We start from the raw sequence: 15584 nt of genomic DNA, 5'->3' as shown, positions 1-15584 counted from the left end.
AGTTCAGCAGCCAGGGGTTTCATAGGACTGAATTGCTGCATACGAGAGAGTTGGCTTATCTTGAGGTCTAAATTATCTGGTTTTTGAGAATGCTGTGGCATATCCCTCCAAACTGGTTTCTACCAGTTCGTACAACATACAGCTTTCGTCTGTTTCATTTGCTTCTGAGTGGTAGCATGGAAAGTTTTCACACAGACCCAGAATACTTTTCCGTGGGAAGTTGAGCAATGATTGGGCATGAGCAAGCTGTAAGAACTTGATACCTCTGAGAATGGAATGCTTTTGTTTTCTGGCATTTTTGAAAAATGCTGGTCTTAAGGTTTTTTTTTTGTTGTTGTTGTTGTTGTTGTTGTTAGAGATTGAATTTTAAAAGTAAAAGTCTTAGGTAGTTATTCAGCATTATTTAACAGATTATGATCAAATTCAGTTACTTGGGTTTTGAAAAGTAGAGCAGAAATTTTCTAGAATGTTCAGAAAGTAGTCTGCGTCAAGGGAGGGTGTGTTGGAGACAGACTGCAGCTCACCTGAGACTGGTGGAAAGTCTCGGCCCTTTCCGTAGGGAGAGCAGAAACGCTGATGGTAGGAGGCGGTGCCTCATGAAAGGGCCTCCCTGGATGGGAGAGTCTTCAGCACCAAGCGGCCTCTGTTGAAGAGCTGAGTTTTGCCGCCTTTTCTTTCCGCAGCCCAGACCAGCTTTCTCAACTTTACACTTTTGTCCCAGTCCCTCAAGGGCTAGGGTTTGCTCGCATGAGTCATAATGCCCAGCGTAATTTTTCTTTACAGCTAACAAATTTAACTTCACAAACTTTCCCAAACCACAAAAGGATACGATTTTAATCTTTTGAGAGCCTTAGTTCTCTTCCTTGCACACTGGAGGCAGGGAGTTGTGCATATTCAGGACGGTTGCATACCTGTGTGTCAGTTTTCAGGCTGGTAAAGTGTCTGGGGCATGGCAAGACTTCAGGGCGAATAGAAGCAAGATTATTGAGCAAACTGGATTTATGTGGGGTGCTGGGATGAGTCAGAACCATCCATTGCAAGACAAGCACGGTGACTCATGCCTGTCACCCAGGCACTTGGGAGGTAAAGGGGAAGACCAAGAATTCCCGGCAAGTCGGGACTACATGAGCCCTCAAGTCAGAAGACCAAAACAGTGCCACCGTTTGTCATTTGTCCTGTCTATCTTTGGACATATGTAGAAGTCTGACCATTTCTGGTTCTTGACTTTGCTGCTCCTTGGGCTGCCTTTTCCTTCTTCCCTCATACTTTTTGACCCTCTGGCCTTTATCAGAAGATAAAGTGACCTGCGGAAGCCATTTATTTTTATTCCACTGTTCACCCACATGATCCGAACTTGCTGCCAGTTTCCTCTGGGTGTCGACCGTTAGTTTTGACTTAACTATTACTTCCTCATGCAGCCTAGGCTAGCCTTGAACTCACTGTGTAGCTGAGGATGTATGAATTTCTGGTCCTCCTGAGTGCTTGGCATTTGCGAGCATTGCCAGCCTGCCTGGTTTTATGTGGGGATGGGGGTGGGGTCAAACCCAGGGCTCTGCATCTGCTAAGCAAGCACTCAGCCAGTTGTGAGCCACACAGCTCCTCAGTTGCCAGTACTCTTCAGACTGAAGTGCCCTTTTTCTGAGCAAATTTATCTTTGGTTAGTATTTCCAAGAAGTTACTGGAGGGTGACTTAGTGGAGATTATTGTATTTAAATAGTGTTAGGTACCGGAATGCCAGTGGAAAGGGTGATTTTTATTTTTGCATTAACTTGAGATTTATAGGTTTTAGGTCTGTTTGGGAGATGAGTATTTTTAAACGTGGAACAGGCAGTATACTGTACCTGCATATACAGTAAGGACTCAGAGGAAGCCACTTGTCCACTTGATGTCCCTTTATTTGACATGGTAGAGTAAAAACTTCCTGGGAACAGGGCCTCCACCCCTTCCAAGCCTGGCCCAGGTCCAGGTTCACAGTGTGCTCAGAAGACAGTCCACAGCCTTGACGGAGTCAGCGCTTGCTAGAAGATAGAGCCCCAGCCAGTGCACTGTAAAAGCAGTGACCTCCATCCAAGGGTAAAGATAAGGCTTGGTGGATCCCACTTGCTCTTTCAAAGCATTCCTGCCTCCTCCCTGAGCTCATGACTTGGCCTGCAGCACCCCAGGGTGGAATGGGGCATCAGGGGCCCATACACCATCACCCGGCGCTGGCTCCAATTGTGTGTCCTGAGGTTTCACCCTTACAGCTAGCCGTTAGCTTGTCAGATTAGCCTGGCCAGAGTCTGGGGCTGACTGCTGTGCTGGGCCATCAGCTACGACCCTCTGTTCTCCATGGGCCTCTATGCAGTCCTCTACTGTCTTCAGGATGATTTGGAGTCTGCGGTCCAGGGCCAGGAGGTGGGGTTCTGTGAGGACAGGGGTAAGCTGGTCTTCTAGGAGGGACTCCCGCATCACATCACTGAGTCTGTAGTCAGCCTGAGCCAGCAGCTGAAGGTGCAGAAGTGTTTTCTTTTTTATCCTGGTGAGACAAAGCCAGTGGAACCAGGTCAGCAAATTAAGGAGAGTAGCGTGGTCTGCGCTTGCCCAGTCCCCACAAACCGCTCTTGCAGCTTGTATTCTTGGAGATATTATTTCTAGGCAAACACATTTCAGTGAAAGCCACATAGAAAAAGAATTAGCAGTTGGGCAGCAGCCTTCGTTCAGTTGTCAGGAGTTGCCAAGCTGTTAGCACTCTGTCACATCTTTGTGTGTGTGCGCGTGCATGTGTGCGTGTAAGTCACAGGGCAACTTCGACTTGGTTCTTTCTACAATGTGGGTCCTGCAGATCAACTCTGGTCCCTTTACTCACTGAACCACCGAGAACTCTAGTAAGTGTAATGCCATCTATGGTGATGCCAAGTTATATGCAATTACTCTGATGGTGATAATAGAGTCAAATGAAGTGGCACTTGAGTTTAGTTTTTTTTTAAATTTTTTTTTTAAGATTTAGAGCTGATGGAAGGAGTTTCCAGTAGGTGAATGAAATTGTTGTCTAAAAATCTAACCTCCACTTGCCAATTTCAAAATGTGTCTCCTGTGTCAGATTCTAAAACCGTAGGAATGACAAGCCACTAGGTCCATTTTGACTTTAGAATTTTGATTTCTTTTAGACTGAGGCAAGCAGCATAACTGGCTGATTTTGGATACAAACAACGGCTCATCCTTTCCAGGGGGAAGAGGTGCTTAAATTAACCCAAGGTGTTGATTTGGATCACACATGTGCCAAGGGAACCAATGGGATGGTTTGTTAGGTCGGAGTCACACCTTTATAATTAGCTATAGCCAAGAGGGACCACCTACTGTCACCAGCCTGGCTAAAATGCCAAAGATACCGAAGTAGGTGTCCTTTGGAGAAGGGGATGGAGTTGCAATCTGACCCAGCTTACCAGACTTCGGTCAGGGTTTTGCTTAGATGGTGATTAAATAGCAATATTTTAGAGCCTACACGAGGACCAGGAAAAGTGAAGGGCTGATTATTAATATCAAAGAGCATTGGTATCTGCAAAAGTGGATCATTATCAGAGTGGGCCAAAGATTAAAGTTGGCGACTTTAAAAGATCAGACCTAAACTCGGTTTCTGCTAAAGCAGATTTTGCTGGGGAAAGTCGCACTGTGGGAAGCAAGGCAGCTGACATCATTCCGCCCATAATGTCCTTGACCAGGGAAAACCGATGAAGGCTTTCATGGTAGGCTTCAAGAAGGACAAAATGTCTGAATTGCCGCCTGCCCTTGGTATGTCATAGCATAAACACTTACATGCAACACTGTGAGAGAGGGGCGAGGATGGAGATTTCGTCCTGGGAATGTCGTCCAAACCTAGAAGAAACGGGCTTCAGCAAGCCTGCAGTCTTTCACGCTCTGGATGCTCTCTTCCCTCACACTTTATTGAGTTAATTGGGGTAAGGTGCCAGACATCATGGCAGCTGTCTCAACAGCTCCCTCCTCAGGTCACAGAAGCCTGTTAAGTTACAAAGCTCCACCTGCCTCTGCAGGCCAGCAGCTGAAGCTCTCTGCTTATAGGAAAGTAAGGACTAGTGAAAAGATACAGGGACTCTCATCCTGGTTCCCTGGTGGGTCCCAGAGTGCTCTTACACTGGAGGCTCAGTGGTACTTAGCAAAGTTCAGGCCCTCCTCAGGGCCTCCAGTGTCCAAGCGGCTGCAGGAAGCATGGCTGGAGTCAGGGAGAACTGGGACGTGGGCACTGGAGCTTACCCTCTGGCATTATCAAGATGAATAAGGTACCCGTCATCCCCAAACTTGGTGAACATCTCATAATGGTGGCGGTCCATGTTTCCTGCAACAGAGGGGAGAGATCAGAGCAAGGGTTTGAAGGCCACAGGTCTGCCTTTCGGGAGTGGAATACAGGAGCCTGAGTATTGATCACAATCAGCATTTCCGGGCTTTTTACTCTACCCCTCCCCCAGCCTCAGCCCGGCAGCCAAGTGAGCAGCACTGTGCCGCTGGGCCTCTTGTGCATATCAATGTTGGGTTTTCTCAGCCCAGACATCCTCAAACATGCATCATCCTTGCCTGGTCATAGCGGGACTAGATGGTAGAATTACTGGTTTGTGGAGCCAAGGCCTCGCTTTGGCCCTCCCAATGCTATATACTTATTTCTCTCCTTCATGCTGGCTCCCTCTCCTTGAGTGAAGAGAACATCCAGCTTCCGGTCTGATGCCCATTTGGGCCTTATGGCAGGGTGGTGCATCTGTCTCACCAGTGGCAACCCCTTCAATACCTGTGCCACCCCAACCCTCTTCCAAGAAATCAGGGCATGCCAACTTTATTTCCTTGGACTTCACCCCCTGAGTATATGGGAGATGCAGGGCTCTTCACCCTTCCTGATCCAGGCTGTGACTTTGCTCAGGTCTCCCACAATCCTCGGCAAAGTACAGACCATGCAGTTCTGCCAGGTGCCCTGCGTGGGGTACCTACCAATCAGGAAGTCAAAGATGGCCATGTCGATGATGCCAAGGAGCCTGTTGCTGCTATTGTACGGGTAGATCTGCTTTACTGTGTCACAGTAGAGGGGGTTGATCTCCCACCTGAGGGGGAGAAGAAGTCCTGGGGCTGGAAAAGCCAAGATGCCAGGGTGTTGGGGGCCCTCTCCACACAATCCCCACGTTCCCAAATCCCTGCTCCCCCAAGCTTGCCCTGGGCTAGTGACCTCAGGATGCTAGGTGGTAGCTGGCTCTCTTCAGGAGGACTCTGGGGAAGGGAGGTTGCAGATTCCAGGTGATGGGGAGGTTCAGGGTCCTTTTACTTTGCTGAGTGCTAAGTGGGGTGCCACATGCAAGAGGGTGTCACAGAGCAGGTGATGGAAAGGCAAGTATCACGCCTGGTTGTTGCTGGTCTTGGTCCTCCAGAGCTCCTACACCACCCATGAACCCCCCCCAGACTGGCCTCTGCTACATGCCCTGCCTTCACACAGCCTCACAAAGTCCTGTCTGTCAGAAATTCTGTCACCTTTTCTTCCCATCAGAACTGCGGTGATTTGCCAATGGACCTGTTCATTGATCCCGCTCCTTTGGTGTGTCTGCTGTGCAAATATGTTAGGCCCTGGGCATACCGCCAGTGGGTTTTGCTCAGGCTTTCACTCCCTCATCTCTTTGTGCTTCTTTATTGAGGTACATGTGGTATGCATGTGTATATGTACACATGTTCATGTGTGTATGTGCACATGTGTGTGGGGCCTGAAGTTGATTTCTAGTGCCTTCCTCCATCCCTCCCCACTTTATTTATTAGTGATGTCTTTGCTGAACCCAGAACTTTCCACTTCTCACTGGTCTTTCTAGCCACTTTGTGGTGGGGATCCAGCGTCTCTGTCTCTTGTATGCTCAGATGACAGGTGGCTGCCACACCTGCCTGGCTTTAAGTGGGAATCTGAACTCTGGTCTCCATGCTTGCATGGCAAGCACTACCCACTGAGCATCTTCCCAGCCTTCTATGTGGTTCTTTGCTATAGAGTAAGCACTTTACAGCCCAATACATGAACTGCAGGAAGTGACCATCTAATCTGTTGGTCCTAGGATCAATAAGAGGATCGGGGCAGCTGTTAATGGTAGTTGTGGCCACTCTGAAGAGTGGGACCGCAGGGCCCTGGTGCTGTGGTCAGGAAGCCAACTCACTCCTCTTTTCCCGACAGTGAGTAGGAGCGTATCCAGGGGTTGGGCACAGACAGCCTGGGGGCCAGGTTGAGGGACGGCAGGAAGGCAGAGAGGGAGCCCTCCAGCAGGTGTGGGTTGCCGCAGACCGCATACTCAGTCTTGCACATGTACGGACACTTGGCAAAGAAGCACACGTTGTTAGCTGGAAGTGGAGGGAGGAGAAAGAGGTAAAGTGGGGGCTTAGAGCTATGTCATCTTCTGCCCCAAGAAACCCCTTAGGAGTAGGATTTTTGAACTCCCAGCTCGGGAAAAGGCTGTTGGGTCTAGAAGATGCTACTAAACAGAACATCTTGGGTACCAAATTTCAAATGTCTCAGAGCATCCTATCATGTGGTGAACATTCTTTTTTTTTTTTTTTTTTTTTTTGGTTTTTTGAGACAGGGTTTCCCTGTAGTCTCTAGCGCCTGTCCTGGAACTAGCTCTTGTAGACCAGGCTGGCCTTGAACTCAGAGATCCGCCTGCCTCTGCCTCCCGAGTGCTGGGATTAAAGGCGTGCGCCACCACTGCCCGGCTGTGAACATTCTTTGGTAGGCTGGATGGATAATCTCTGGCTCCCAGGAGGCCAGCATTGTGGGGATGGGTCAGCATCTCACACACCTAGTTTATCTGGTGTTACGTTTAAGCAGACATGGGTGGAAGTGTTGAGCAGCAGCACCCTCCTACCCCAACAATGCATGTGTTAATAGCAGAGCTCAAACCACCACTGAACCTAACAGCGGACATGATGCCTCTGGCTGATACTGCACCTGGAGAGACAAAGAAAACACTCTGTAGGATTTCATTCTTGGTGACCTCTAGGATTTCCTTGGTGACATTCACTAGCCTCCCCACTGTTGGCGGCACCCGTCGGAAGTCCAGAATCCTGGAAGAGAAGGAGCCTTGTTCAGATTTGAGGGCTAGTCAGGGGCTGGGGAAGAGCCCTGTACCTGTGCCAAAGCATGGTAGGACCTGGCTTGTGTGTCTCAATATAGCAGCGGTATAGCAGACCAGGATGTTTCTGCTGCGTGGACCCGATCAAGTCCAGGGCAGATCCCACCCAGAAAGTTATGCATCCACATTGTGTCCTGGTCAATATTTCTCAGACTTGAACGTGCATGCTAGTCACTTGAGGATCTGGACCAAATACATGTTCTGATCTCATGGCAAATAGGATTGCATCTCTCATCTCCAGATCAGGAAGTAGGACAGAAGGCAATGTTATCGCTACCATGGCAATGTGACTGTCTTCTAAACTGTTTCATTTTTCCAGGCATAGTGGTATATACCTGCAATCCCAACATTTGGGAAGCAGACTGGAGGATCAGGAGTTCAAATCTAGCCTCAGCTATGGAGTGAAGTAGAGGCCAAGCTGGGCTACATAACAGTCCATCTCAGCAAAACAAAAAGATTAATAAAAATATAAAGATAAAATAAAAATATGCATAAATTGTTCATTATATTTAAAGGCCTTGTGTGTTTAACCTAATGGAGTTGGAAGGAGAAACTGAAGGCACTACACTTGAGGTAGAAGAGATGAAAAGCCAGAAGGAGCAACTATTGTCGAGTTCTTCCCAGAGGTCTGGGTAGCACCCCTCCCCGGGAAACTGGCTCTTGCAGTCCGTGTTATCTCCAGGGGCCACACCTACCTGTCCAGGTGGAAAGCTGCGACCTCAGCGTTGTGTCTCTGAAAGTCTATAAAATAGAAGAAGTTCTCGGGCGTCTCTTCCTCTCGTTGCTGTCTGGAAGGAAGGAATCATGCCCTGGACTCAGCCTTCCGTAGGAAGCCCGAGGAGAGAGCCTGTCTGACGCTTTTCATGTGGGTGTAGATGGTAGACCCACAAATTAGGACGGGGCCTCTCCCTTCCTGAGTGGGGAGGAGACATGTAACATAGGAAAAGGCAGGCTTTTTAGAGGCACCATCATTGCTTAGTTTCTTGCTTAAGAAGCATTGGGAGAGCGGCTGATTTGCCCAAAAAACCAAGGGAAGAAACCCAAGCATTCTTGTGCAGGTGTTAGCGGGAGAACGCAGGTTATTAGAAGTGGTGGTGGTGGTGGTGGGATATAGATGCCCAAGTTTGAGAAAAGGTAAGGTGTGAGCCAGAACCTGGCAACAGAAAGTGCTAGAGAAGGAATTTAGTCTGATTGTGAACCAGGACTGGAAAGATATGGACCTGAGGGAGAAATACAAGTGACAGAACTCTTAGAAACTCAGGTGGGGCTTGAGAATGGGCCCAGCCAGAGGACTGAGGGAGGCTGACAGATGAAATTGATCTGGTAAGAGCGCCACCTTGAGGAGTGTGCCGGGAGGTGTGGTTAGGCGTGGTTAGGAGATGTGAGGAAGCTCTTCTGGCATCCTGGGCCAAGTCTGACTTAGCTTTCACACTAATAAATGATAAAGGATGACGGTCTTCGAATAATTTTATAGTAGAGTGTCAACCTGCTCCAAGGACTGGGAAAGCAAAGGTAAGCATAAGCAGGCGTCAAGCCACTAACAACCACGCAAACAGCCAGCTTCCCCAAGCCAAATAGTAAGGCACACTGCCAGAAGGGAGCCCAAGTCAATCCTGAAACCCCGCAGTGAGGCTGCTGGAAGTGGATCCTAGAGATGCAGCCAGGTCTAGCATAGCCCTCACATCCAGGCTGAGGGCCTTGCAGGATGCTGCGTTCTGTAAGAATATAAAAATTCTCAGATTTTACATGTGGAATATGATGGATTTAAAATTGGAAGGTGGCTGGGTGGTGGGAGCTCACACCTTAGCCTGGTCTACAGAGTGAGTTCGAGGACAGCCAGGGGTACACAGAGAAGTGCCCCCCTTTCTCTCTCTCATACTCTCATACACACACACACACACACACAAATAAATGTAAAAGGATCACCCTCATGCTTAGAATTTATCCTTTCCAAAGAGAAATTTACATTCTTGTTGCAAGGGAACAAGTGCTTTTCCCTCTAACTTACTCAGAGGGAAGACACACATCCATTTTAAAAGGAAGAAATGCATTAAAAATGATACCATACTTGGTTTTTGAACTAAATTTCATAGAATTATGGGTGAAACTTTGTGTTGTATCGTTTTTCTTCCCTCTTTTCTGTTTTTCTTCCTTTACCAGTGTTTCTTAGGTGGCTCTAACTGGTACTCTCTTATGGGTACTCGTAATTTAGAACCCTCAGATGACCAGCGCCCTACTGATGGAGTTTGTTCAGAGAAGCAGAATTCTGAAGAGTCACATGCCTGGCAGAGTTTCTGCTCATGACTGTATGCTCACTGCTGTGGCTCTGATTTAAGAGCACAGCCATCTGGGAGGTCAAGACATGAAGATGACTTGACCAGCCATGGAAAAACCCCATGTCTTATATATAAGACATAAAGACACAGGCCTGGGGAGACAGCTCAGTCTGCAAGCAAGAGGGCTCATGTTCAATCAGAACTGAGAATCCATATTAAAAAAAAAAAAAGAGCCTGACGTCATTAGTGCTGGAGAGGTAGAGACACGCACCTACTCGGTGAGTTCTAGGCCAGTGAGACACTCTATCTCAAAGAACAAACTAACCAAATAACAGCAAACAAACAGGACTTGCAGATACCCAAGGCCGTCCTCTGGCCTCCACACCCATGGAAGCACCTGCAGCCACACAGACAGACAGACATACACAAGAACCTACAGCCACACACATATACACACATACACGAATATACTTCACATGCACATGGAAGTACCTACAACCACACACACACACACACACACACACACACACACAGAGAGAGAGAGAGAGAGAGAGAGAGGCACAGACACACACTTGCACATGTGCACACACAGTTTGTTGACTTTAGTGCTCTGTTTGTTTGGCTATAAGACGAGATCTCCTCCTGAAACTGTCCTTTTGCATTCAGTGTCTTGCATATTTTACTTCTCTGACTGAGGCAGGTTCATTAGCTTGTGGGATGGTTACAAGCTTCACAGGCAAAGGGATTTAGATTGAGAAAAGCCTAGACCAGAATGCAATGGCATTTTGGCGAGGCAGTGAAAGGTAGAAGGCAGGGGTAGGTCACTAAGCCCATCTTGCATGATCCCATCCTCTGCACCCTTTTCTCCGCCTGCTGGACACTCTGGTAAGAACTACTTTGCTCCAATACGCCCTCCCTGCCACAGTGGATGGAGCCCTTTGAAACCGTGAGCCAAGACAAACCTCTCTTCTGTTAGGTGGTTTTTCTTGGATATTTGGCCACAGCTATGCAAACTGACATGGTGGGAAGGGCCTCATCTGTGCTGGTCATGTGACCTGATGGAATCTGGACCAGCATCAATAAAAACAGCAGTGGTGATGGGAGAGGAGGGGAAAGAACTCCCTCTTGGCTTAACACTGACTTCAGAGATGATAAGGACCAATGCAAGTGCTTTGGACAAATGAAATGCGAAAGTGTGTACCGGGCAACGTTTTTAATACCATGTATATAGTTTAAATGGTGGGTGGTGGGATTTTAAAAAAAAATCAATAAATATGAACAGATGGTAGTCATATGTTTCATACCACTGAGGGGTTGTATATTAAAATCAAGTAAGCAACTTGGTTTTTGCGTTTCTGATGGAGGAAACTCCTTATATAAAGGGTTCTCAGGTTTGCTCCCGCCTTGGGATCATGGGGGGCGGGGTTAGGGCAAGCCCACTGGACTCTGAGGGAGTGGGACTGAGACACTGCAGCTGTTCAAAGTTCCAAAGGGAATCCAACACGCAGCTCATTGATTGCAACCCTGTACTTAAAGAGGTGCTTTTGTTCCCTAAGTCGGAAGGCTGAGACACATTCAGAGCTCAGGTCTCTTGGCTCCACCACCACAGCCTGTGACTGGGCTGTTCAGTAGGCTTCTCCTCCGTCAGTCAACTGCAAAGTGTGGATCTAAGTTAACACAAACAAACAGCACGAGAAGGCAGAAGACTCTCAAGCAATGGAACCCTTTATGGGGACATTCCTTCCTACTTAAGTCATCCACAAGAGAACATTCTATTGGACCGCGGCATCACACTCTACTCCAGGAAACCCAGACCTCTGGCCCACAGACCCACTGGGGGCTGGTAGTGTACACATGCACACAGACAGACACCCACCCACCCACACATGCTCACACACGCCCACACACGTGAATGCATGCCCATACCAAAGTCTGCCATCATTTCACTCACGGACATGTACTATAAAGCCCGAAGACATGGAAAGTGTTATTGTGAATAAAATACAGATGAGCGTATACATGGACAGGACTTCATAGCAACCTTCCTCATTGTTTTCAGCCAGAGCAAGTATGGTGTGAAGTAAACTTTGCCATGTCCAAGACAGGGTGATTGCTGGTCCAGGGGCAAGGGTGAGGACTCATTATTGGAGTGAGCCAGCTCAGCAGCCTAGCTGCTTGGCTGTAATTCTTGGGCCTGCTATGTGCCGTGTAGAGTCTGGAAGAAGCTGGCTTCTCACGGGGTTGGTATGTTCACTTTGGGGTGGCCATTATAGTAACACTTGGGTCACTAGGTTCATGAGACTGTTGATGTCCAAACCCACAATTCATGTCGTGTGTGAAGCGTCGATGCTACCGAGGACCCAACTCAACAATAAGAGTGGCTATTGTTGTTTTTAATTATTATTGTTGTCACCAACATAGTTCTATACGTGGGGCAGGCATGGGTGAGGATTACTGGTTACCTTTACTACCTCCAGAGTTGCCACCGGGAGGCATGGCGGTGAGGAAGGCTTCACTTACCTCATGGGTTTAAACATGGCTTTCCCGAAGTCCGAGAACCTCAGAACCAGCTTCAGGTGGACCCCACTGGGTTTCACAACTATGAGGGGTAAAGGGTGATGTCTAAGTTCAGGGTTGAGGCACCACTCATAAACCCAGTCCTTTTCTGTTACTGAAGAAGACCCCAAAGGCAACGAGCTTTGATAGCTTTAGGGGCAAACCCCACCCTGTCTGGCCGTGTTCAGACGACTCAGTACAGTTATTCTGTCAGTTTGAGAAGAGGACAGATATTTGTGGAATAGGATTGCCCAAGTGTATGCACTGAAACTCCCCCCCATAGATTGTTTTCCTAAAAGTACTGGGCTTCTCTTTCAATTCCAGTTGTGATCTTAAGATTTCCTGCTATGTTGTCTTTGAATTAGATGTCTGTGTCCATAGTGGCTTCCCATTTGAGATTCTTTAAGACTGTAAAATTCTTGTTTTTATCAAATTTGGTTTGTGATGAAGGATCAAACCCAGGAGCTTTTGCTTCTTGTTTTAAAAGAGTATTTTTGAGAATGTCAAGTATGGACCTGAGAATTCATGACTTTGAAGATTTATCATGACACTTATGCCTCTCGTTAACCTATCATCTTCCCTTCCGTTTCCTTGCTTCTCCTCCCTTCTCCTTCCTACTCTTCTTGCCTTTTCATCTCTCTTCTGTATCCTCCTTTCTTCCTTTCCTTTCCCTCTCCCTCTCCCCTCCCCTCCCCTCCCTCCCTTCCCCTCCTGTCCCCTCCTTTCTTCTCCCTCCTCCATCTTGAGATAGGGTCACGCTGTGTATAGCACAGGTTGGCCTTGAACTTTTTATGTAGCACAGTTTGACCCTGGACTCAAGATTCTTGCACTTAAGCTCGTCAAGTTCCGGGTTGGTGTCATCTCAAGGCGTGTGTCATCTCATGCATATGTGGAGATGTGTGTTCAGCACACATAATGGAGGCCCCTCAGGGCTGGGGGCAGCTTGCAGGCTTTGCTGTTCAGATCTACCTGAGACGGGCTTGCAGCACCCTCAGGGCAGCCCTGTTACCTTTTTCTCCTGGCTTTCCCATTCTGTCTGACATTTTCCCCAGTAAGTTTCAACCTTGGTTGCATGAGAATCAGCTGGGATATTTTAAAAAAACGTTGCCATGGGCCTCCCTCTCTGCAGCTGAGCCCAGACATCGGGAGGCAGAGCCAGACGATAGCTTGTTCTAAAGCCCTCAGGGGTAAGATGCAGCACCAGGAACCATTGTCCTGTACAAGTGCCTCTTGGATCTGAAATCCTATTCCAATCTCCAGCTATTCTGTCAACAATCAGATTCTGATGGAGAGAGCCGGAGCAGAGATTCTGTGTTTCTAACAAGCTCCCTAATGATGCTGATGGTACTCTGGCCTGCATCACATTTGGCCAGTTTGATGCTTCCCAGATGCCTTTTACTGTGGGCGGCTGGGGGCAGTGTTGAGTTCTCAGCTACTGGGCAGGGAGATCCCCTGTTGGAGGCTGAAGGTTGGGTCAGGTCACTTACTCTGTGAGCAGTCACAGGCCCCCAGCAAGGCCTTTTCGTCCTGGCTGTAATCTGTGAAGGAGAAGAAGGGCAGTGAGCGATTCCTGCAGTGTTCCCAACAAAGAAAGGCTCCCGGCGGCTCTGACCCAGCCCACAGGAGGAGGGATTGATGTAAGCTTGGGAATCTCAGGCATGAAGACTCAGAAGGCTACAGTGTCTTCCTTGCTCCTGCCCGGACTCCATTCTTTCTAGCCCTTCTCTGTATACTCCAGCCTTTCTTGGTCTCTTTTATTCTCTGCTAATAACTTCCCATGTCGCTTGTCCTGTCATAGATGCTTGAAAGCACAAACTTGGGTTTACTAGGCCTCTGTTTGAATCCTAGCTCCAGCACTGGCTTTGCCCAGCTTGCCTAACCCCATTTGTAAATGGTAGTGATGTTTATACCAGAAGGGTATAAGAAAGAGCGCATCACCTGGTACAAAGGATGCGCCCAGTAAACAATGACATCACTTTCCAGGAAGAGTGCAGAGCACCTAAGTCTCTGTTACGTCTTAGGTTTCTCTCTGTGATGAGATTAGCGCTATAAGATCTTCTTCAAATGGAACGTGATTTGCTTCTTATTAATCTTGTATAATCATATAGTGGTGGCAACCCTTGACTAGTTCCCGGAGCCTGGGCTGAGATGGCTCAGTTCAGCCTCTGGGAGAAAGACAGTTCCTCCTGGCTAACCCCATGAACCTCACCAGCGCTGATGGTAGGGAAGTGTCTCATGTCATGGAGGAGCTTGCTGACGACAGGGCTGGACCTAGAGTATAGGCCGTGGCTGTTGATCCCCAAGTGGAACTGCACCCAGCTGGCCTCTGGCCGGAGCTGCAGCGGGGGATCCAAGGAAGTGAGGTTGAATTGCTCTTTGTATATCTTGTGCCGCCTGGAAGAGCCAGAAAAGTGACTGGATGGTTAAATTGGTGGAATAAGAATGCAAAGAACCAGGGAAGCACTTTGTCTGGACATTCTGTTTTTGCTTTCACGTATTATATTCAACAAGCATTTGAGCATCTATTTCTGGCTAGGACTTAGGCTGATTTTAGGATATCACAGGGATCAAACAATTCCTGTTTCCTCCTTGCCCTCAGAGAGCTTCCAGTCTTAACAAGAAACAGCCAAGTTACACAGTTATGCATAGACACAAATACTGGATTATGAACTGTCACGGATCCTATAAAAGAAAAGGCAGACGGTGAGGAGAAAGGGAATGGAGGGTGTGGGTCCTGATATCGAGGAAAAGGATGAACAACTGTTCACTGACTGACTTTACAATAGATTTTTCTGTAAGGATAAAAGCAGAAACTTACAAGGCATTCATTGACAGTTTCAGAGAGTCCCACTTGGGAGGCAAATGGTATGCCTAGGAAGTAATTAAGGAAATAGAGAAAAACTCACCTTCATACTCCAGTACATTAGGTGCTAATCCTCCTACTTGTGAATGAATTCTGAGTGTGCAAATAGTCAACACATGGCAATGTGCACTGTTCCTCTCCACCTCTACCCATCTATAGTGAACACCAGCTCACATGGGTGGATGGATTTAGCAATTTAGGATTTCTGTTAGTTTAGAGAACGTGGGCTGAGGGACATTTCCTCTCCTTAGAAAGGTCATTTTATCTGCAGACAGCTACTTTTGATCAGGTAACAGAGCTTTAAAAATTTCTTTAAATTATTTTATTTTTGGAATTTTATACATGAGTACAAAGTATTTTCATCATATCCATCCCTCCTTCCCCATTCCAACTCCTCCAGTACCCCCCAACACCACACTTCCAAATTCATGGTGTCTTCCTCTATATTAGTCACACACTACACACACACACACACACACACACACACACCCCTAGTGAGTATATTTAGTCTGTGCCTATGTACTTTGCTGTGGGACTGACTGTGCGGGCATGGTCAACCTGCAATCTGGAGGTTTGTTCCAGATTAAAACTTGTTCTCCCTTCTCAGAAGCCATCCACTGATGAGGGGGTGTGGCCCTGAGAGCCCTTCCCTCATCCATGATGCTGTGTTGATTGATATGATCTTGTGTGGCTCTTGTTTGGGTCACTGTCCTGTTGAGAGTTCATGGTTGCAGCATCCTTGTCATACCCAGAAGA

General features: G+C 47.7%; 1 protein-coding gene across 1 annotated transcript; it reads right to left on the bottom strand.

The window, feature by feature from the left end:
* Positions 1–1877: 1877 nt before the first annotated feature.
* On the bottom strand, positions 1878–15191 carry Fam20a (FAM20A golgi associated secretory pathway pseudokinase). Its single transcript, XM_038327740.1, has 10 exons — positions 14175–15191; positions 13453–13503; positions 11930–12008; positions 7829–7921; positions 6950–7065; positions 6165–6345; positions 4972–5081; positions 4249–4330; positions 3793–3852; positions 1878–2515 (listed from the first exon to the last, which is right to left on the bottom strand). Exons 1-10 carry the CDS (start codon positions 14200–14202, stop codon positions 2251–2253), a joined length of 1065 nt encoding a protein of 354 aa, XP_038183668.1. The 5' UTR covers positions 14203–15191; the 3' UTR covers positions 1878–2250.
* Between the last annotated feature and the right edge of the window lie 393 nt (positions 15192–15584).

This window comes from Arvicola amphibius, chromosome 4, assembly GCF_903992535.2.
Source record: "Arvicola amphibius chromosome 4, mArvAmp1.2, whole genome shotgun sequence".
Lineage (NCBI taxonomy): Eukaryota > Metazoa > Chordata > Mammalia > Rodentia > Cricetidae > Arvicola > Arvicola amphibius.
Note: the sequence above shows the minus strand (reverse complement) of the source record. Positions and strands in the feature narration are given on the sequence as shown.